The sequence below is a fragment of the Larimichthys crocea genome, chromosome VII (assembly GCF_000972845.2).
Source record: "Larimichthys crocea isolate SSNF chromosome VII, L_crocea_2.0, whole genome shotgun sequence".
NCBI classification, from domain to species: domain Eukaryota; kingdom Metazoa; phylum Chordata; class Actinopteri; family Sciaenidae; genus Larimichthys; species Larimichthys crocea.
Window position 1 is genome coordinate 8,306,144 of NC_040017.1, and position 24,803 is coordinate 8,330,946.

General features: G+C 41.4%; 1 protein-coding gene across 1 annotated transcript; it reads left to right on the top strand.

Moving 5' to 3' along the window:
• Nucleotides 1-17,626: 17,626 nt before the first annotated feature.
• On the top strand, nucleotides 17,627-24,305 carry fzd4 (frizzled class receptor 4). The gene is made up of 6 exons (XM_010732273.3): nucleotides 17,627-18,428; nucleotides 21,583-21,720; nucleotides 21,906-22,292; nucleotides 22,582-22,727; nucleotides 23,240-23,487; nucleotides 23,620-24,305. Exons 1-6 carry the CDS (start codon nucleotides 18,165-18,167, stop codon nucleotides 24,036-24,038), a joined length of 1,602 nt encoding a protein of 533 aa, XP_010730575.1. The 5' UTR covers nucleotides 17,627-18,164; the 3' UTR covers nucleotides 24,039-24,305.
• Nucleotides 24,306-24,803: the final 498 nt, after the last annotated feature.

Below are 24,803 nucleotides of genomic sequence, written 5' to 3' on the forward strand. Positions count from 1 at the left end.
AACTGGATATATTTTAGATCCTGGTTATGCAGTGCTCGTGCTACAATTATTATGACATTTTGTTAAGTCGCAAAAATACGCTGACGCGCGCTCTGCACAGACAATACACAGACATTTTCCAGATAACATCCAGAAATGAAACTGACAAAAACACAGACCACCCTAATGTCCGCTCTAATATGGCTTACATCCTTTGAAAACACAGTTTCCCTTTTTCACATAATTTATTGGCCCTCTGTTCACACAAAATATGTACTTTCGCAACCAAATGGATCTTTAAGTAAATGACGTGCATAGATTCTGAAAAAAAAATGTAACAAACATGGATAAGTTGAGAATTTTTTATTTTATTAAACTAAGAAACGTCCCATTGAGATTAAAAACCTCTTTTCCAAAGGAATCCTGGCCAGACAACCAGACAGTATTACAACACATAGCAATCTAGATGAATAATAAAAGTGTTCAATTTAAGAGTAGAATCTTAATTTCTATCAGCCCTGCCTCTTTCTGTAATATTTTACCTTCTTGCACAATGCAGAGGTTTTGACATGTTGGTCTTTGTTTGTGTTACAAGAATGAAAATAAATGAAATACTCATGTGATTGCAGGTCCCAGAGCCCAGGAATTACCATTAACCTTGGTTAGTATTTTTCACATTTCAGTGTGGAACACATAGGAATAAATGAAAAGATAGTGGGCACAGAAATGTCCCATGTGTCTACATCAGCCTGAGACACAGAAATAAACAGGAAGGAAGTGAAAAACAAAGACAAAGGTATGAAAACTAAGGTAAAACAACTGAAAGAAAAAAGACAAAGAAACAGAAACAAGAGACAAAAAAAGAGAGAGAGAGAGAGAGATTGTTTCTATTCTTTGGCCGAGGCACAGCTGATAGTACAGTACATTTTCTCTCTGTGGGTAAAGAGAAGGTAGGAGGCCTCCTTCCCTCTCCACTAATCACACTTAATGATTCAAATGGGCCTAAGACATACCTTTGAAATCAAATCCACTTACAACTACACAAAAACGCACGCACGCACGCACGCACACACATGCACACACCAACATCCATACAAAGACACATAAAACTGGACGCTTTCACCCAAACTCACCGACAGACACGCACAAACTTTTCTGAGGGCACAGCCAGTGATTGTCAAAGAGAGGAGAGGAGGATGTAACTGAAGAAGTGTGAAAAAGTATGTTTGCACGCATGTTTCCAATCCATCAGCAGGCCCCTAACTAGCTCTGCAGTGCCACAACTAATTGCTCCTAATGACCTCATAGGCGCATGCACATACACACACGTAAGGGAAAAAGTAAAACACTATTTTGCGCGCGCGCACACACACACACACACACACACACATAGAGACACACATGAGGCAGATGTAAAGGAAAAAGAAGTTGAGCCAACTGGTGACCATAAAACATTGGCCTGTCAAACTCTGTGTGTGTGCGCGCGTATGTATTTGTGTGTGCGCTGATGTGTGTGTGTGCACGTGTATATGTGTGTGTGTGTGTGTGTGTGTGTGTGTGTGTGTGTGTGTGTGTGTGTGTGTAGACTACAAGTAAGTACAACCCTACAGCTACATCAGGCTCCTATAGCGGCATTTCCTGAAACCTCTATGCAGCAAAAGATATCCTCTTTCACCCCCACCCCCAAACACATACAAACACACACACACACACACACACACACAAAAAAAAAATTAGGCTGTAGGCTTAGCCCTTGCAGGCTTCAAGTAATTTGCCTTAGGATAAAATAAAGCTTTACTTTCCACATTTCAAAGAATTATTGCATAAGTACAGAAATGTGCTCTCGGAGAGTTTCCATAAGCAGACAAAGACCCTGTTTGTTTCTTAAAAATCTTTTACACGAAAGTGTGAGAGAGAACAAGACGAAAAAAAAAACTTAGAGATAAAAATGTAACCAGAGAACAGACCCACTGTTCTGCCACTACACTATTAAAGGAATCCCCTGTTTGCTCTGAAGGGAATTGGCTCTCGTGGGCTCGGATGAGTCTGAAAAATGATTTGGAGCTGCACATCGTCAACAAATAAGCAACCGCATCGGGTTTGAATTCGTGTACTTTCACATGAAAGTGCTCTCATAAAACACGCACATATTAAAAAAAGCACATTCATAAATCGATTTGTACACTCAACTATCGCACAGAGAGCGGTTAAGATATTCTCACAACACAACAGTAACTACGTAAGGACAACATACTCTCACACATGTGCTTGTTTATATGCCTAAAAACAAAGAATTTATTTCTCCGAAATCAACCCTGCCCACCCAAACACACACCCATACATGCATACACACTGTGTTGAGAACAGCACTTCTGCTTCTGGGTGGCTTTACAACTGAGCGGGCATGTGCACTAACACCACAACACTGGCATCTACAACTTTCTTTCCCTCTCCCACTAATCACTTCATTATGGAATTTTATGGTTACCAATACAAGGCGGTACAGAGAGCCGTGTTTCTTCAAAACAGGTCTTCAGGTAAATATAAACACCCTAAGAAAGTAATATAATGTTTGGATGGCATTATTTTCATTCCTGGTGCAAGTGGCATGCTGGAACACATTTTTACTGTTTTGGATTAACTGATTCTTTAAACCATGAAACAAACCATGACTGTGTTATAAAACATTTTAAAACATTTTTATAGCAGTGATTTAGTACTGCTTTAATAATACCTTAAAATTAGGTGACTGCAAAATTGTAAGACATTGTGAGGAATTCTGCTTGATGCTAACCAGACTCTTTGGCCCAGTATGTTGGCAACACTATCGCATTGGAGGAGGCTATGCTGTTGTGATTGGAGTATCTCCTTTCTTGTTCTGTCCCTGAATGATTTGCATTCTCCAAAACCTCTCCACGCTCTGTAAGCATTTATCATCCCAGCTCAAAAACTCATCTGCGGAAAACAGAATAACAACCCCGATGCAGTGTCCAGCTAGAGGAGACTGTCCTGTCCCCCCCCCCAAAGAAAACCAACAGAATTAGTTTCTTCAGCACAATGCCCCAAAAGGACACATGGGTACATTAAAGTGACAAAGCCCTCTTGCGGCTCTTGTCTATTGGGCAAATGGACAGTGTGACGTTGTTTTAGTGCCAAGTCCACAGATGGAGGAGATCCGAGTGGTTGGATGCCTAAACAAAATTTTTGACTCACACAACACAGCAGACTGTTGTTCATTTGCTGTTTCCTACCGAAAATCAACACTGGTTGCTGACCACGATCGTTCCCCAACCTTAACCAAGTGGTTATTAGTCTAATCATGATGACGAAGGTCCTCTAACACTGAAGCTGTAATTTTCACCCAAACCACATTGTTTCCCTAACCTTAACCAAGAAGTTATTTTAACCCAAACACGGATCTGTCCCCAACCCAAACCAAGACACTTGACACACTGTACCTAATCAAACAAATAGTAGCATGAGATCATGCACCATTTAGAGGACTTAATGAACTCTCGCTTCATCCGTACGATGGTAGAAGTGATGGTTTTCAATACTTTGTCACATTTTGTGACTTAATGTCCTCATTCTAGTTCAGATCTAGTTCACCAGGCCACTTGGAAATGGATCACAAAAACAATTTGGCATATTCCTTTGGATACTTTCTATATAAAACCATGGTTACACAACATTATTAGGTTTACTATATTTCTGAAACATTTGTAACCTTTGTTTTCACGTTGTAGTCCTAAAACAACAAAGTTGAAGTAATACAAAGTGGCAGCTTGTAGGCTGACATAATAGCCTGGAGTTTGATGTGGAGCACAAAAAACACAACACAAAAAGGAGTCAGGCAGCAGTAGCACTCTTGAATCGAGACAGATTCATGAGACTAAACCGACATGTATAAATCAAAACATGGCGTATCGGATACACTCTTACAATTAACAATACCTTGTTCCATTTAATCAGCTTGTTGTTTGGGTGTGGAGTTCCTTTGGAAGTTTAGCCTATGGCTGGTCTATGTTATGGGAACCAGGCTAATGGAACACATAGCAACACACACAGAGACACACACACACACGTACACACACTCCTTGTGTTGAGAATCTCAGGCCAGCTGCCAAATTGCAGTCAGACAAAATGGCTACAGCTTTACTAAATACACTGTGGTCTGTGGTAGCGGTAGCACTCAGTAAGACAAACAAACATACCAGCCCACAACCACCACCACACTCAAAGAGCATGCGGTGTGTGTGTGTGTGCATATTGACACATAACCAAGACTTTGCATTTCCATATATATTCATGCACCTCATACACACATTATTTATGCATAAGCTCGTGTCAATATTTCTGTGTGTGTGTGTGTGTGTGTGTGTGTGTGTGTGTGTGTGTGTGTGTGTAATGTGTGAGCGTGTTCAGTCACAACTATCAGAGCCAAAACTAAACTTCGCTGCCAGGATGGAAAGAAAAGAGAAAGAGGAGAGGGAAAATAATAGCTGTTCACAGTTTAAAAAAACAAACTATTCCAATAAATTTGCCCCCAATCCCCATCTGCCACCCCTTTTTTCTTGTTCCGAGCTGTTTTTATAGGTTAAATTAGTCGTCCCCAGCCCCCTGACAGCACAATAAAACACAGTGCCAGGTACATACACTTATACTAGGCCTTGGAGAGTGTAGAGCAGAGAAGAAAGAGAAAAAACAGAGATGGAGGGGGAAAGTGGGCCATAGGGAGACATCGAGACCAAAAGGAATAGTGAAGAAGGGGAAGCAAGATCAGGAGAATGGGAATAATAAGTAAAGAGTGAAGTGAGAGGGAGAGAGATGTAAGTAAATGGGGTGGTAATGGAAATTTGGTGAAAAAAAATGAGGTGAAAAATGTAAAATGCGCGCAGAAGAGAAAAAAAGACAAAGGGCAGAGGGAGGAAGAATGAAGGCATATGACGATAGGAAGGATAGAGGAAGGCTGAAGAAAGAAGTTGTAAGGAGAGAAACAGCCCATGAATGACTTTTACATCTGTGTAAATCCCTCTGGACCTTGCATGTACAGAAACACACATGTACACACATGTGTACACACACACACACACATGTACACACACACACACACATGTACACACACACACACACACACGCACACACACACAGACAGAAAGATTCATCCTTGAGATTGAACCTCCTGAGATTTTTTAAACTGAAAACTTTACATCCTGAAATGCACATTGTCGAAAACCTTTTTCCCCTCGAAAGGAAAAGGAGGGTTGTGGAAAAACATAAATTCATGGCGACTGTTGACAGCAGCCAGGAAAACAAGATGATGACTGGCCACAAGTGACCTCATCAGGGTCAAAGATCACACACCCTGAGAAAAATAACAGAAAAGAGAAATCAGAGAAAGAAGGAGGCGAAGGGATCGAGTAATTTCTGATTAATTTGTTATTTTAACTCAAAACACATCGTAAGAAACTTTTACATAGTTTTAAACTGTAAACTGTAAAAAAAAAGGTGTGTTTGTGTTTCACTCAAATATTTTCCATCTGCCTCATTTTTAAGCTTGTAAAAACAAGATGTCAGCTTTTGAGAATATTAGTTTTTAATAATTGATTACCAGATCTATTTGTTGTTGAAATAGGCGGACATCTTGACGTGTGCATCTATATCATAATTACTTGTTCCCACAAGTTAACGTCATATTCTCGTCATTCTCTGGACATTAGAAATAATGTAGTTTTGAAAACAGATATGCCGCTACCTAAAATGGTAAAAGTGAGCTGCTGGGTTAGAGGATGAAACATTATATTTTCTTGCAGGTTCACTGAAAGAGGCAGTATCTTAAATCCAGCATGAATTATCAGACCCTAATAGCTCACATAGTCCACTTCATCTCTCTTGAGACGCACTTGTTCTATAAATTAGTTGGAAATTTTATTTCTCCATCCAAAAATCCTTTGCACCTGTGCTATTATCCTGTAAATCTAGAGGATGTTTGCAATCACTTACAGGAAACACTGGTAGGAGTCAACAGGACTATAAACCATGTCTGTGAAAAACGCCTCAGTACACATTCCTCAGAGCCTCCACACTGTGTCATGAACAGTTATGTGGGGAACAAATGGGGTAAAATGTCAGAATGTCATGGTACAGGTTTGATTTCATCACTTTGGTCCATAAATTACTGTATGTATAAATACTATACTGTATATATGTGACTGTCAAATATGTCAGCAAGTAACATTCAGAGGTTTCCTGAAGTTACAGCAACACAAAATACATAATTAACTAACATAACTTCCTTGAGTCTTTTGTAGAGAATAGCGTGCAAATACAACCCTACAGTGTCACACCCCGGCTGCCACACATCATCATCCTGCAGCTCATGGTGCAGCAAATACACAGCACTCTATCTCTGCTGCAGTCAAACAGACAGGGACAAGTGTAATTGTGGCTTGCGGTTTGGCTGAGCATTCAAACGGAAAAGCAGCTTGTCCACATCTCTGTCTGTGTGTCAGCAAGGTCCATTTGTCTTCTAGTCTGCGCATGTGTGTGTATGTGTCTGTGTACAGAAGGATTCAGTGTGCATGTAGATTATGTCTGTCAGCCACTGTCTGTGGTAAATCTAGTAGTGAGACAAAGAAGGGACACATGGACACAAACATACACACACACACAGACGCATAAAAGTCAAACCACAATTGGGCTGAGAGGACTTGGTATGGTGAGAATGCTACGCTGGGCGCCCACTGCTGCAGCAAACGTGAATAAGCCATTTGTATAAAGCATTTTCCCAGCATACACTCACGCACACACACACACCATATGCTGGATGACGTATGACTGTGAACCCACATCGGGTATCAAAACTAAACACCCACATAAGCTTATACTGTACACACAGGCATTACACGCTCAGGCAGGCATATTAACCAAAAACAAACATCAGACACACACGCCACATTGAAAAGGTATAGTGTTAAAATCTACTTTATTTCAACTTTATCATCTGTAATTCGTCAGACAAGTCAAGTGTGGGAAGAAACATTGTACAACACAGTAAAGTGCTGTGAACTATAGCTGCTGTATTTGTGTGGTAATGACTGTGAGTTCAGAGTACCGGGGGAAACCACAGGTGTTTTGGACCACTGGGAATAAGAGTTTTTCAGGCCCTTGGTAAGGGTAATATGGAGGTGGTATCATGCCAGAACCATAACCGGATGAGTAGGCAATGTAACTGGGGTTAGTATCCTCTATGAACGTAGCTAATGGCAAAGAAAGCAAAGAAGACATTGATGGAAGAAGCCAGAAGAGAAAATATGAGCGTGAACGAGCAAGAGAACTGCGGACAAGAATAAATCTAGGACTGACTTTTAGTTGTTGGCATGAGCTTTGTGAAATAAAAGGCTGAAAGACAGACACTGGGCTTCTTGCTCTTGGACTACTTATTAATATTAGCTGTCTGATAGGTTGTGTGTTGTTGCACTTGCTTTATGTTTGGCCATTAGCAGAGTGGTCAGTTATCTAGTTTTTGATAATAACTCATATAAATATGGGTAAAGTCCATATTTATCACAATGCCATTGAAAAAACAGAGGGCGCTTAATTGTAAAAATATCAATTTCTATGCAGTGTTGCTTTAAGAGACACAACTTTGTAGGATTTAGTGGCATCACCACTCACCACCTCACCTCTGACACTACTGTGGCTGCAAAACTGTTGTGTCTCGTCAAGTGTGTTCATTTTAGTCATGTTCAGTGTTTTATGTTTCAAGCACTTCCGGTTTTATTTTGTACTCACCTTTTCCCTCTCCTTTCAGAGCCTGACTTCCTCCCTTTGTGTGATTTCCCCGCCTTTGTAATGGTTTGCTTGTTTCCAGGTGATTATACAATAATGAAACATGAATAATATATCCCATTTCTGTTTTATATTCAGTAAACACAGCTACCTAAATCTTACACAATGAACCATTCAAAAATAACCCCCACTAATAAAAGATAAAATCATTTTTATTTGATTATTTCAGACGTGCGGGCACTTCCATGTGCATTGTTTAGAGGTTATTCTGGTCCAGTCTCTCTGAATGAGCAGCAAGAAAACAGGAATCTGACTGTTGAATGAAAAGTGTGTGTGTGTGGGTGTATATATAAATACGTATCAAACAGTGTGCGCTTGCGTGTGTTTGTTTGCCTTTATAATGCATGACAGCATTTCATGACAACTTGTGCGCACTTAGTTCAACTGTTTTATACACATTGTACACACTGCACACACAAAGGTTATCTAGTGAACGTCAACACTCACCCTGATGGAAAACTTGATTTTAAAACCTGCTATAAATATTTAGACTGGTTTCCCTTGTGGTTTTATGTTTCTGCTCTACAGTATTTCTCTCTCTTTCTCACACACACACACACACATACACACACACATACACACACACACACATAGACACACTCTGCCTCTCTGTGAGTGTTTTCAGTGATTAAGTCACAGGACACCATGCAGGCTGCCAGTCCAGTTCTCAGGAGCACTGAAGAGCTTGTGCTACTGGGCTCCGCAGGCTAGTCTGGACTGGCATAACCTGAGGGGCTAGATGTGAATGCTGACCTGACTAACACTTGCTACTTTTGTATAATCCCGCCTCATGCTGTATGTTCTTCCCATTCACATGTCCTTTTTTTGCATAATATCATGTAATTTTACTAACTCAGACTCCACAGCAATTGTGGCCTGAGGCTGGAGCAGATCTTGGCAGTGATTGAAGCATACAAGGAAATATTAAAACAGCTGTTTCAGGCCTGTTTAGTGACGGCCTTGTCCTCCCAATTCCCCAGAGATCGTGCATACTCACTTTATTGCACTGGGTGCATGCACCCCAGTATACAAGGTCTATTTATTTTCTTGTTTTTTAAAGGTCCAGTGTGTAGTATCTAGTGTAAAGAAGAAACTACAGTGGCTTTGAAATGCACAAAAATATGCAAAACATTGAGTTAGTGTTTAGCTTGTCTGTTCTGGGCTACTGTAGAAACATGGCAGATCAACATGGTAGATGATATTTATGATAATGTATATTTTCAGTAATATAATAATAATACCACTAAAACCATACAAAATCAAGTTATTCCACAAATGAAACTTTACAATAGCAGCTGATAAGTAAAACTTGAAGAGAGGGGTAAGATCAGGGCTATGTTTGAGTGTTTTTTCTTGAACCTTCTCTGCTGCTGCATTCGTCACAAGGGACATGAATACATTTGTGTTGCACAGTTAAGCTGGAATGCATCAAGTATGAGGAGCATTACAAAGCATATCTGAATATTAACCAGTGTAAAAGCTGGATATTATTCACAACATTAGGCCACAGACTTGCCCTCTGCATGATCAGAAGGTAACTGCGATGTGTATTATACTATAGAGATATGCTTGTGTGTGTATTCAGTGTGTGTGTGTGTGTGTTCAGTATGTGTTGGCCTGTGTTCCCACGGCAGGGCTAATGTTTACTCTTCTCTGAAGACATGAGTTCTATTTAAGGGAGTGGAGCAACAAGACAGGAAAGAGACAGGTGCCAAGGACATCAGCACAGAGATCTATAAATAACAAACTGAAGGATGATGGTGTGTTTGCAAGAGAAAGCAGCTTGTGTACAGAGAGCACAACAAGTAAAACAATTGTTTTTTTCCCCCCTAAATCACATAAAGAAGATTTAATGGATCGCTTCTCTGTTTTCTCCTTTTGCCTCTCGGTGATGCACAGTCCTACCTCTATCCAACCTTACTTTTGAACTAGGCGCTCCCTGTTTCCCCTCTACATATCTCTTAGTGATGAGAAGAGAGCACCAGCCTCCCTTCTCTACAGTAAATCATTCACTTCTTTGCTCTCCGTGTCTCTCTATCCAAATGCACAGCTGCATGTTGGACCTTCACCTTGTCAACACGGCAGTTGACAGAACACTGCATTGTCGGAAAATGCACACGCATACACACATTCTTGTCACAAATACCAATCACGTCCTCAGTTCCGTTTTTGCGCTAATATTCAAGCCAACACAAACTACACGCACACACACGTACATACATAATGCGTATGCATGTTCTACATTCTCATCTGATGGTATCACGGTGGTCATGGATGAATCACGTTCCAAGGACAGACAGACACACACACAAACACACTCATGCTAGAGTGGTTCCCAGAAGTTGTCTGTCAAGTGGTAATCCTACTAGTCAATTATACATGCTCTCATGAAAAGGTTAGTATCTTGGCTTTCTACGATGTACAGCGATAACATGGATCATGGAAACGTACTTATGTTAAACATGCAAGCTGCCAGACGAGCCAGGAAATACCATACTATGAATAATATGCATCTCTGCTACTCTAAAAACAGGTTGTAGGTATTGATTGAGTGTCTGGAAATGTTATTCAAATTCTTTGCCCCGCTAATATTTATGTTGGTTAAGGTATTTCACTAATCCCTCTCAGGCGATGTGAAAGCTCCACTGCAAATGAATAATTCCCTGCAGGAACACTCTGCATCAGAGCATTAAAAAAAGGCATGTATTCATATATGAAATACTGTTCAGGCATATAGTGAATGCATACACACCCACCCACACGCAAAGAGCCAGCAGGGAGATAAATCAGTCTGTGAGAGGGCTACAGAAATCCATATTATGTGGTCACTTAGTTACAGCACATTAATAAAACTCGTCCCAGTCACCAGTCAGAGGAGAGGAGAAACAGCTGTCTCTGCAGAAGGTCAGGAGGAGGAGAACTACTCCCTGATGCTCTGGAAGTATGAGCGCCTTAGTATGTGTGCACACTTTACTGTGAAAGCTTTTGTGTGATATATGTCCCTTTTGATTAATACTGAATAATGACGGAAAAAGAACACAGTCACAGGACAAAGAAACACATTCAGCAGCCCCAGCAGCCACCTAATTAGTTTGCCCAGCCTACTTAGTTGACCCCTGTGTGTTAAACCTTGCTAACGTGACATTTCTATAATCACAGGAAGCTGCCTTCAGCTGGCGGTGCAGATGTTGAATGGATGGGAGATTTCATTTTCCTATTTTTCTTTTGTGAGCCAGATTCTCACCCACGCATACAGCGATGGGGACAATTTCTTGAGGCGAGCACGTCCGTCCTCTATCCCAACTGGGCCGCTACCACCTGCTCGTCCAATTTCTGGGAAAAACTCTCATCAGCTGCCCTAGGCTGTGAGAGGGGAGTCAGCCTGTTACAGACGAGCAGGGTTACAGGGGTTAACTCTCCAACAAGAGGCCGATTTACAGCCATGGACAGGAACCATCTATCAGCACTCCGCTGCCTGTCACCAAACAGGCCATACAGAGTTGCCTTGAGTCAAAGCCACCGCTCAAAAAAGTGTCTTGTAGAACCAAAAATGAATAGACAATGTACTTTCCTGGTGTATGGTAATATTCTGCCAATGATGTACTATGTTCATTGTAATTAAGGGCTTAATTCATTGAGAGGATTACGAGTTTTTAATAAATAAAGAAGCTAATATTAACAGATCTTAAATTTGTCATCACTATAAAACTGACTTGTCAAGCATCTTGAGAATTAAGGTTCTTGAGAATCGCTGACCAGTGGAAATTCTTAGAAAACTCCCACGGAGTAACATGAAATTTCACAAACCATATGACTTAGTAGAGTTTATTTCTGGTGAATAAGCATTCGTGACAGACTGACCGAGGTCACTGATGACACACGCTGACAAAGTTATGTGGTCAAAAGCAGAAGTTGGAAGAAGTGGAAAGATTAAAGTTGAAGAAATTCATAGAACTTGTGATGAAATAGATTTCTAAGACATCTAATCTTTGTGGTCACTGCAGGGTCATGACCACCAGATGTTTTTGTACATTCAGATGATGCTTTAGCCAAACTGTGTTGTCTATTCATGCACATTGATATTTAGTTCATCATGCCAAACAAGTGTTGTAGTCTTTCTTCTTAAAGAATTAGCATCAAAAACTATTTCTTCAAGCACCTTGAAAATTCTCAGTGGTGACTAAATATCATCTCACCCTCCCTAGTGTGAAGGAGAAACTATGGTGGCCTCGAAACACACAATAAGCCCTAGCTACAATCAGTGCTTACTTTACTGACCCATGGTGCCTGTAGATGCTAAAGGCTCATTCTCGCTTAAAAAAAACTTAATTATCATTGGACAAGAGTCCTTCCATGATTGCTGATATAGAGAATACAGCACTGGGACTTTTAACTACATGTATCGCTCTAAATTTGTCTAACGGTAGTTATCCATCTTAGGTTGCAATGTCCAAAGATAAACCATTTCCACAAATAACATTTGACTGGTCGTCGAAGGACCATTCATAGTTAAAACTCCAGGTGTGCTCATATAACATCAGTCAACTTAGACAAATTGCAAAGGTAACACCGTGAGGCAAAAAACACTTTTGTTTGTTTTGTTTGTCTGCTTTCAGACTTGGCTAAGTCTCAAAAATATTAACGTAAACTGGGCTGTTGTAACATGTAGATTCATCAAAGCTAGCAAGCTATTGTTGATGTGTTGCTTGGCAGCTATGCAGTCCCTGTCCAGTTACGGATGAATTATTTGTGTTGGCGGAGCCACATAAATGACTGAATAAACAAACAAATCATAATCCTTAGTCACTTATTACTATTGACTAATAAATGGTGCTTATAGAACTGTTGTAAATAAAAGCAATATCACACTCAAGGTTGTGATGTTGTACTGAATATCAGCACGCTGTGATTAACTTTGGCATTCGGGCCGCTGCCTTGTGCCTGTGACTAAATCACAGCCGTGTGATATGCCTAATTATTTTCAGGTGATTATCGGCTATGGTAATGATGATGTACTAATGAACAAGCTCCCTAAACTGTACATACTGGACCTTTACAGAAAGAGTGTGTGCAGTCCTGTGTGTGGTTGTGTGTGTACTCTACGGCATGGTAATGTGAGCCTGCAGTCCCAGAGGGGACAGATCACCTGTAGAAACCCCCCACTCTTTTCCATTAACCCCCCTCCCCTCCCAAAAAAAATAAAAATTTAATGGCATAAACCTGTCGTCCCACACATTCGGTTCACCACCTTACCTGCATTCACATACACAGAAGATTTAAAATACAAAATTCATGGAAGTAAAGCCATACAACTTCAGACACACTCTCCTGCATGTAGAACATTTACAGTTATGCACACTCACACCATTCCAAGGAGTTGGCAGGCCTATTAATACCACACTTCAAGGACTTGGGGATTGGGAATTGAGCCATAAGATGCTATCTGGTGACTGATACACACTTGTGTCTCTCTTTCTGTCCTCGGGGTACTGCCTTTCACACTGCCTGCCAAGCTGAAAGGTTAGAATGGTTACATTCCCACAGCAAGACCAAGTTGGCCTTAACATGGCTGTGGTCAACCTAACATGTTTATGTATTCATTCAAAAAGGAGAGGGGGCAGTCTACTAGAACCACATGATTTGAATAAAGAGTTGCAGACTGTCCCTTGGTGAATTTATGTTGTGGTGTTTCAAAGAGTTTCACATGATACAGAGTGATTGATTTATAACCAGAGGATGCTTTTTTTATGTGACAGAAGCAACTTTCTCGGTAGTTTTTTTTTATGATTTGTTTTTATTTCATTAAACCAACGAGTCAAGCAAAGTGAACATACGACATTTAAAGCCAAAAACAGAGGAAGTTAGTAACACAATCTAATTTAACTTGGACCAGCTGGTATTAAATCATTAAGAACAGATGCAGTCCCTGCCCATATCTGCACTGCTGGTTTTAGTATCACTGAGCATTTCAGCTGTCTACTGAAGTGAGACTAAATTATTAATAATCATAAATCAATTCCTCCCTCTCCAAACCAGCAGTTACACCAACTAAGACTGTGTTTTTAAGCCAAGACAACAACAGGTGTTAATATTTAGCAGACATCGATATGAGTTTGATTGAAGGAGTTCCAACAAGGTCTAATTTTAGGATCAACTGATGACATTTAAACCCTAAAACTCTGTCAAGACATCAAGATTTATTATTTTTTTCACCTCTTCTCCCAAAACCCTGCCTTTATAAATGAAACCAAATGAAACAAAATAGATGGTGTTCATCATTACTGTTGCACAGCCCATCTGCCTCATGTGGTACCTATAATTCTGCACATGTATTTTGTGTTATTGTGGAAATAAAGGTGGCAGTGATGCAGAGTAAGGATTTGGGAAATTAAGACTGTGTGTGGGGAGGTTTTGATCCCAGGCCAGCCAGGGGCACATGTCCTTCCAAATACAGGTCTCTTAAGCATTAAACCATCAAAATGTTAGCACGGGTGGTTAATTCGGGAAGGGAAACCGCACCATTGAATCCTTTCTGCTGGCATCAACATGCAAAAAGAATCACATGAATGTTGTGTTGGAGGAAACTGTGTGGCATAGATAATTAGAAAGCCATGACTATTTTTGCTTGGCCTGCAGCAGTGGAAATCAGCCACACTGGACTGCAAAACAAACCCTGGCACAGACGTCACGCTGTGTGTCTTGTGTTAAAATCTAGTTTAAGAATTTGAATAACGTCAGCCTTCTATGTTCTGACAAAGATAAATCAATAATAACACGTAGAACTGATAGGGAATGTTGTGAAATACTGTACATGAACAAATTATCTGTACAGTTGGTCCAATCGCTGCCAGTGACATGCACAGCTGAAATTCCTAAACCCTCCTCAACCTCCCACTTCCCGCTACCCACATCATGTTTTTAATAAGTTTTGATTGGATATTTACTGAGTCCAGAGCCCACCTCTGCAGCCCGCAAAGACTGTTTTCCATACAGTCACCATCAATTAACCAGTCGGCATAAATGTTTATGTTATGCTTGCACTAACCCTGAATATTGGCAGCCTGATCTTCTCCTGCAGCTGATTGCTGGTTTGGTCAGAAAGCGATTTGAGCATAGAAGTAGGAAGGCCAGAAAATACACTGCTTGTAGATTCATGAAAACTAAAATACTAAGAAAATTATTCTAAACAGCCAGAGATGTACGTGATATTTAAGCCTCATGCACTGCATCGTCTGCATGCTACCTTTTAAGACGTTTGTGACCTTAAATGTACCTTACATGTGGCCATGCGCAGATTAAAAAGCTGCAGTACACTCTTCTTCTCTTACCAGACAAGTGTCAGTTTTAATGTGAGAGCCTGTTTGATTATCAACTCTGTGGTTTTATGGCTTAAAGAGTAACTGTGGTCATTATCCACTCAGTGTGATGTCATTAGTCTGTCAATTCCAACACATTGCCTGCTCACCCCTGCTATTCACACTCTAGTGTGAAAGTAAACAGAGGGGACAGAGTGTGCTGGTGGCTGGGGCTGGTAATGTGCTGCTGCAACTCCTTACCTCATCCTTCTTGTCTGACTCTTCTTCTCTGACATCGATATATGAGTTTGTGATTATAGGAGTTCTTTTTCAGGATCAACTGATGACATTTAAATCCTAAAACTCTGTCAAGACATCAAGATTTATTTATTTGTTGCCTCTTTTCCTAAAACCCTGCCTTTATAAATGAAACCAAAACCTCTGCCCCCACTCTTAAACCTCTAGTTTCAGTTTATCACTCAGCCTTAAGAGTTATTACCAGTGACAGTTATTCTACTCATCACTGCATCTTGTATGTAAAAGTTGGTTGGACAACTCTAACAGTAAGATGTGACAGCCATTGGTTTCTATTTATGTATAAAGCCCTAAATATTGAAGATTTAAATAAAAGTTGAATGAATAAAAGAATTAATGGATGAATTGACTCCATAAAGTGCTAAGGTAATTTTCCTCTTTGCTCTTGGCTCAAATATCCCCTGGTCCTTGAAATTGAGCTTCAGTTTGGTTCCATGTTTTCTCCACTTCATGTCCTCATCCATTCACTTCTTTCTCTTGAATGCATGTGCACACACACACAGAGACACACAGACACACCACACCCCTGATAACCATCAGCTCCAGGGCACACTCTATTGTTTCAGCTCAGTGCTAATTACTTCAGTTCTTGACCTGAGGTTCAGCCAAAGAGCAGCGGAGGGGGATGGTGTCTATGCGAATTTGTGTGTGTATGTGTTGGGGGTGGGGTTGGCTGGGTGGAGAGGTCATTGCTGCTGCCAATCAATTGTCACACTGGATTCGCCTAAACATCACAGTATAATCCAGGAGGGAACACACTGCACAATGAGAGCAGTCAGCCAGACTGCTGCTGCTGATACTTTCACGTTTTAAGCATTTATGTGAGTCTCTTATCAGCAGCATCTCCATAGAAACACCCGACAAACATGTCAGGTTAAGAAATAAGAGCCCAGGAGAGGATTAAGACCTATGCACCAGATAGTTTGTTAGCCTGCAACCCTACTGATTTTTCCAGTTTGGTGAGTTAATTCATTCTGTGTATGGGCCTTGTTTCTTTGAGCAGAAAAAAGATTTTAGATAAAGGTATATATTTGGGGTCCAACCACATTTCCTCATTGTGTTTGTGTGTGTGTGAATGTGTGCATGAGTGTATGTGTGTTTCTGGGTCATGAGTGGAATGTCAATAGCAAATGATCTTGCCCAAATTCAGTCATCTCAATCTCAAAGAGTCAAAGCACCAAACTTGGGAAAGAAACCAAAAGTTGACATGCAGTTGAACTTTGCAGAATTCCCACCGTTGTTGTCACCAGAATAAAATCAAGCGTCGCTCTCACTACAGATTTCTCTGCTGGTCTCAAACCAAATCTTTTTTGAATCTTTCTTAAACTAAACTCTGAAAAAAGACATTGGACATTAGAATAGGGGTGTAGGCATTCGCAGTATTAGAAAAGGTCTGTGGAGCTCTTAAAACTTGAGTTTGATTACACCTGGCAGATGTACAAACAGTCTCTGAATTGTGCAAATCACTTGGAAGAAAACACAAGTCAAGTATTCGCTGAGCTTTCCTCCTCCTCCTCCATATTTGCAGCAAACCCAAACACTTTCTCACCCAAGTCCACTTTCACAACACAGAAAAGCCAAAACAACACTCTTCACTGCTAGTTTCATGCTGTAAAAGAGAAGTCTTCTCCCAGGGTGCCACAAGCACACAAAACCTGTCCAGTATGTGCATTCATTGCAATGCAAAACAGATTTCCAATGCTTCAGCATCACTTAAGGCCCTACTTTCAATTACAATGTCATGAGCACTTAGAGCTGACGGACCTTTAGAGAAGGAGAGTGGAACCTGTGGTGAAGTTCCAGACGGGCTCAAAAGACCATTAGGGACTTTAAAAATAAAATTTAAAAAAACTCTTACACAGAAAAATCTACTTTTCAGATGGTTATTTTCTAAAAATACAGCCAATAAAAACATATGTAAGCCACATCAGCCAGTATAAATACAGGTTCTGGATATTGTCAGAATTAGTTTGCTGATTTTCTTTGCAGGAGGAAAGGAAAGGAAAGGAAAGGAAAGGAAAGGAAAGGAAAGGAAAGGAGGGAACATAGTGAGGAAAGAAGGAAATAGGATGAAGTATGGAATGAAACAAGGAGACAGGAGAAGAGAAAATAAGGAAAGGAGAGGAGAGATGAGGAGAGGGGATACGACGGAGTGGGGAGGAGATGGGCTTCGCTCTTCTATTTTTCTCCCGGATCCCGCCCTCCTGGTCAGGGGTTGGTCAGGGAAACCCAACTCCCGCGCATGGATTGGTCGGCTCTCCTCTGGACGGGCAAAACAGTCTCTCCTCACAGACACAATAAAGTTTAGAGCCGGACGCTTGCAGGCAGTAGGCGCAAAACCAGACCACTACATCTCGTCGCTACGCTGCGCTCCTGCACAAGGAGTTACCACGCAAGAAGAACTGCGGGATTTATCCAGATGTGTTTTGTTTTGTTTTTAAACTGCAGATGCAAATTTTTGTTTAAATTTAACAACACTTTTACGCACAGATCTCGCAATGATTAATTGCTGCTTTCTGGATATTTTATTCTACTGAATGGCTCGGAGTTGGATATTATAGTCTCCAAAACGCACGGACTACACGCGCTCCCACTCGTGCTGGACTATAAACACGCGCTGCGGTTTCCAGGGCGACCAAAAACCCAAAACTTTGTGCGTTTTGAGGAGGATAATAACTGTGCCAACATTTTCCAGAGGGGCAGCCGCTCAGCGCCGCGGTGACCATGCCCGGGATGATGGTGTCGCTCAGCGGGGCAGCCTTGCTCATCTTGTCCGGGCTGTTAGGTTCGCTCTGCGTGGTGCAGGCTTTCGGCGACGAGGTGGAGGAAATGACCTGCGATCCGATCCGGATCAGCATGTGCCAGGGTCTTGGTTACAACGTCACCAAGATGCCAAATCTGGTCGGCAACGTGCTGCAGTCGGACGCCGAGCTGCAGCTGACCACGTTTACGCCGCTCATACAGTACGGCTGCTCCAGTCAACTCAAGGTACTGATGTGAGACACACTCACAGTGCATGCTGAGATCAGAATAGAATAGACAGTGTGATATGAAAAGCACGCATTGCACAAATGCACATATGCACAAATTTAGGAACACTGATCCTGGACTTAAAAAAAGAGGCATGGCTGAGTGGAGATAGTCTGCTATATTTGTGAGTGTGTGTAGACAGAGAGAGAGAGAGGAACACAGTGTGGTGGTCCCAGAGCATATGACAGGGAGCTACAAGCAATAGTTGAGTCCTCAGTTCAGACTGATGGTGCCAGTGATAATGAGGAGCATGATATAGGTTGACCCCCATATACTTAAAATAAGCAGAGGGGTCCCTGCCTTCCTTCTTTCCATCCTGTTGTGCCAGGCTGTCATGCTGATTTCAATGAAAATGCCCCCTCTGTCTGTTGACATTCTGAGTTCATGCCCCACACAGCAACAGCTGAGTCTTCAGTGCTATATACTGTACTGTCTTCTCTTTAACAATGGTGCCCTCAGTGTCCTAAGACAAATGCTGCTTGTTTGCCTCATGCCCTATGTAAGAACAAATTAGATTGGTTGTCTCTAAGATTTTACTTTAGATTACAAGACCCGGTGTCTGAACAGCAGAGATCAAATATGTGTCAGTGAATGGAGTTTATGGCACATATTCTGACATCTTATTTAGAGACACCCTTCCTCTCACAGCTGATCGTACCTGTAGACAACTGCACACAAGTAGTTTCCCAGATGCTCTTTTGTGTCATTATTTTAAGGAAGTTGTGGCTGGACATCAACAGGTGTCATTTTTACACGCTGAATTAATAGAGATTTGTGTGTGAGAGACAGTATGACTGGACAAGGAGCAACTGCATAAAAGCAAACTGCCCCCTCCCGCTGAAAGTGGCCCATAAGATTAGCTGACACCCTCCCCTCTCTCCAACACACACACACACACACACACACACACACACACACACACACACACACACACACACACACACAGACACGCTAAATAGGCAGGATAGGGGAAAGGGAAACCGTATCCCCGAACATTTGCTCTAATGGGAGGCTTCCTGACTGGTAACCAGAGCAGCTTTTAGCAGTGAAGTGACAGCACTCAGGTTACCAACAGTCGGGGAAAACACCCAGAACGTGTTACATTACTGTTGGTGGTACAGTACGCGCGCAAGTGACTGTGAGAAATATCAGAAATGGTACTGCATCTGATTTGATATTGCACTCTTTCCTACTTTGTACTGTTGCACAAGAACTTCCCTTTGGGATAAATAGAGTCCTATCTTATCTCCATCTTCTTGTGCTTTTATAAACTTTGTGTCAATTGGATCATGTTCAAACATACAAACAAAACCTCCTCACACACAGGGCAATTTTGTTAAATTCTCTCTTTTTAAAAAAAAAATTAATTTAATCTAATTGAAGAGCAAATTACTCAGGACAGCTACAACAATACCCGTGGTTTAGTTTGGCAGCAAAGATTCTCTATTTGTGGTGAGAAACTTAAACTGTTTTCGGATCAGCCAGTCTGCTCTATTTGCTGCGCTGCAACACTGATACTGATCAGGGAATAGTGGTGCAAATTGGGTTTAAAGGGAGTTCCATTTGACTCGGAAAACTGATTTTGATTCCCATATTTTTTGTACCCAGTCAGTGACAGAGTAAAGCATAATTGTGTAAGAGTTTAGACACAGTGTCTTTGCTAATGTAGAAACAGCATTAGGTATGTAACAGAAAAGTAGCTCACTGGATGTATATTTTAAAATCATACACAATTCATCGTAGTTGTAATTTTGATTAACACGGTGCACTGATGGACAATTTTTGTTTACTTTACAAATAAATTCTCACAGAAAGTATGAGTTGTATAATATTTCTGTGTATTTTTTTTCCCAACCTTGACACTCTTCTTGGATTCATGTTTCATTTGGGCTCCGTTCAAGAGCTGGGTTTTCTCTATCACTAGATCAAGGCTGCAAAGCCCAAAACATTTTGTTCTTATTATGGACCATTAAATATTTCGGTAATTTTAAAATGAAAAATGGCAGCAAAGCCTTTACTCTAACATGCTTTTAGCGTTAAAGTCTTGAAGCTCCTGTGGCTCGTGTGTGTTTCCTTTACCTGAAGGTAGCCGGATGAAATGTACTTTCTGCTTCTGTGTATCATGAGTCTGGCACAATTTTACACTCTGGCTTCAAACAGATTTCAACATAAAGGCATGAAATCACTTAAAATTGCAACCCTTTGTAACCCCTGAGTTCTTCATCCCTCACATCAATACCACCTCAAACAGTCAAATGTGACTTCAGACTGCTCACTATCTTTACAACCCTGACTTGGATATCTATTTCAAAACCATTGCCATGGGACAGAGAAAACTGAGCCTTGGATTAGGGGTGGGGGGGGGGATTATGCAGCATTACAGGGCACATGCCCTCAGTGTTGTTAAGTTCACATATTGTTTTTAAAGACGTAGACTTGGATGTGTATCCTTGGAAGCAGGTTAGTCTTGGCGGTGGTGTTTTGACTCAAGTTGTGGAGGTTTTATTAGAAGTGAAAACAGAGACCCACCACGAGAAGAGGTGATGCAATGTACTGAAAGTAAAGGCAGAGACAGCAGAAGGATAAGTAAGTGGTATATATAAGTAGATGGAGGATCCACATGTGGGAGTACAGGGTGTGTAGACTCATACCAGCTGTAATCCTGTTGTAATATATAGAAAGATTGGCCCACAGGGTAGGCACAGCACTGTTTCCACTATTTAAGCGCTACACCACTGACACGATTTATGTTCTTCTTCACAGTTTGCTTTAACACAACTGGAACAAAGCCAACAAAGCAGGGCACTGAAATATGACATGACTATGGATAATTCTTATTGCAGTTTCTAAGTTGAAATATGTTCTAGTATACTATTTCACACTATCACTCTATATATTTGTTTCTCTCTTTTTTATTTGAGTGTGTGTAATTCAACACATTTGAAGTATCATCAGTCTAAACTCATTTTGTGACTTTTGTGTTTGTGTTTCTTTCTTTAAACTTGTTCTCCACTCAGTCTTTACTGTGTGCACACTACAGAAAACATCCTTAGCTTGTGTAAAACAGAGAAAAATATTCAACTTGTAATCGTGTATTTCCATTTTCCTCCAGTTCTTCCTGTGCTCAGTCTATGTGCCAATGTGCACAGACAAGGTTCCCATCCCCATCGGTCCCTGTGGTAGCATGTGTCTTTCCGTCAAGAGAAAATGCCTCCCAGTGCTCCACGAGTTTGGCTTCATATGGCCTGAGGTGAGTCACATCATCACATGAACACCCTGCATATATATAAACAAATATAACTCTGGGATATGTTTGTTTGATGTGGGAAATAGGACATAAAGAAACCAAAGTGTTAAGACAAAAAGAAGGACAAAACATGTAAATGAGTTCAAAAAGTAACCAAAAAGACATTTCCCTTCATATCTCCACCTCAGGTGCTCAACTGCAGCCTCTTCCCACCTCAAAACGACCACAACCACATGTGTATGGAGGGTCCGGGGGATGAAGACCCACCCTACCAGCCTGTCCGCCATCCTCACCACCAAGAAGAGTGTCAGGCCTTGGGATCTGCGCCTGACCAGTACACCTGGTTAAAACAGACTGAGAGCTGCACTCTCCAGTGCGGTTACGACAGTGGGCTCTACAGACGAGGGGCCAAAGTCTTCACAGACGCGTGGATGGCGGTGTGGGCTGTGCTGTGCTTCCTGTCGACCACTCTGACGGTCCTGACTTTTCTCTTGGATTCACAGCGCTTCTCCTACCCCGAGAGGCCCATCATCTTCCTGTCCATGTGCTGTAATCTGTACAGTGTTGCCTACTTGGTAAGTAAAAATAAAAACAATACATGAAACTTAATTTATAGGATAGTTTAGCATGGACCATTTTGTGCATATAATGTTGTATGTTTGAATTTTATAAGATATGTAGATACAGATTTATTCTGTTTTGACAACCGATACTATTGGGCTAACCCACTAATTATGTTTATCTAAATGAAAATGTCAGATTTTTAGTTTGGTTAAGATGTCAAAGACAGATCATGTGACTGTGTCTTTTTCTTGGATTAATAATAATAAAAAAGTCTGACTCGCTTTCTATCCTTTCCTGCAGGTGCGGTTGACTCTGGGGAGGGAGCGAGTTTCCTGTGACCTGGATGCAGCAGCAGTACCAATTCTAGTCCAAGAGGGGTTAAAGAGCACCGGTTGCGCCATAGTCTTCCTCCTGCTCTATTTCTTTGGCATGGCTTCCTCACTCTGGTTTGTACAAACAAACTCACATACACACATACACACTTTTTATCATATCAATCCTTCGTCTCTTTGTCCTATTGTCATCAACTGTTGTGAATGGACTTTTTTGGGAACAATTGGAACACGAGACTTGCATCCTGTTTTCCTTAAAGTCAGACTATCCTGTCTCATAACCTCTGTACTACATGGATTAATTTCCACATACAAAGGCCGCCTTTGTAAAAAAAAAAAAAAAGAGAGAGAGAGAGAGACACTTTTTGAGTATGTGCTGCACTACAGTTGCAGTGGAAACACACTGCTGCCACAGCTCTTTTTCTTCCTTTTCACTTTGCCCTCGTATTCCTGTTTGTCTTCACTCTTCCCGTTTGGAAGAGCAATTCACTGAACAGCCCAAGGACTCCACTCTCTCCTAAAATATGATCACAAACCTCTGTTATGTAACTCATTGCTCTCTGATGTCGTGATGAGCTAATTACAACTTTTTAATTGAAAGGTTTTCTTCTTGTGTTGTCTTTCAGGTGGGTGATCCTGACCCTCACTTGGTTCTTGGCCGCTGGACTAAAGTGGGGCCACGAGGCCATCGAAATGCACAGCTCCTACTTCCACATAGCAGCCTGGGCGATCCCAGCTGTTAAAACCATCGTTATCCTCATAATGAGACTAGTGGATGCAGATGACCTAACAGGACTCTGCTATGTTGGCAACCAGCAGCAGGAGGCACTCACAGGCTTTGTGGTGGCACCCCTGGCCACCTACCTTTTAATAGGTAATTACAACATGGTAGTCTGATCAGTTTATGTATTTGTATGGGATTATACCTATATTTTATATTACCAGACTGCACGCTGGTAATTAAGTGTTCTCTGACATGACTTTTGTTTTTCTTTCTGCACCTCAGGCACTCTGTTCATCTGTGCTGGCCTAGTGGCTCTTTTCAAGATCCGCTCCAATCTGCAAAAGGACGGTGCCAAAACAGACAAGCTGGAGCGTTTAATGGTGAAGATCGGAGTGTTTTCTGTTCTCTACACTGTCCCAGCGTCCACTGTCATTGGCTGTTACCTCTACCAGCTCTCTCACTGGGGGGAGTTCAGGGCCAGTCCCCGTGACTCATACGTAGCATCGGAGATGCTTCGGATCTTCATGTCACTGCTTGTAGGCATCACATCAGGCATGTGGATCTGGTCGGCAAAAACCCTCCACACCTGGCAGCGCTGCTCCGCCCGTCTGCTCAGGGATAGCAGGGCGAGCAGAGGAGGGAAGAGGACACCAGGTGAAGGCTGGATCAAACCGGGGAAAGGCAACGAGACAGTGGTGTGAGGAAAAAGGAATGGACTTCTACCTGCTTCTCTCTCATTTATAGAAACTGACTGCCAAATGAAAGATGGAGAGGGCAGAGAGAGGAGATGAGCAATGTGAGTCTCTCAAGGAAGCCACTGGATGTAATGACACCAACTGATCCTGCACCTCTAAAGAAGGAGAAAAGTGGAGGATTGGGTCATACATAAGTAGCAACAGTAGCCTCTCTACCTCTGTTAGACTTCTTTTGCCCAGAGAGAGAGAAAGCAAAACAAAAAAAAAAATGAATGAGAAAGAGTGACAGGAAAGGCAGAACAGAAGCATCAATATACAGACCAGACACATCAATAAGCTGTGTAGCACCACGTCTACCTCTCTGTCTCTCTTTTCTCCAGAGCCCTTAGCAGAAGAGACTGAACCTGCTGGATACAGTAACCTGTATACTGTTGTGTCTTTTTAAGGGTCTTTTGAAGTTTTGAATTTTACACTGGACAGTCGTGGTGCAGACGTGATACAGATGTAGGTTGATGTTTCCCAAAAAGCATCTGACAACTTCACTTCCCGTGGGTTCCACGTGGGAAAAAGAAAAAACAATGACATACCAGACCAAAAGTAATCAAAACCTGATGAAAACATATCAAATATGGCCTTAAATCTGTGATGTGTTTACATTTGAACACTATTATACATTTTCTATTGTAAATTATTACCTTTTGTACAATATATAAAAGACCAGGTGATTTTATTGCTCAGAATTTTTTGGGAAACCAGCTCTAAGCTGTAATA

Coding starts and splice junctions, on each gene's coding strand:
- fzd4 (XM_010732273.3), top strand. CDS start 18,165: ATGCCCGGGATGATGGTGTCGCTCAGCGGGGCAGCCTTGCTCATCTTG. Junction 21,721..21,905: donor TTGGCTTCATATGGCCTGAG/GTGAGTCACATC, acceptor TCTCCACCTCAG/GTGCTCAACTGCAGCCTCTT. Junction 22,728..23,239: donor GGCATGGCTTCCTCACTCTG/GTTTGTACAAAC, acceptor GTTGTCTTTCAG/GTGGGTGATCCTGACCCTCA.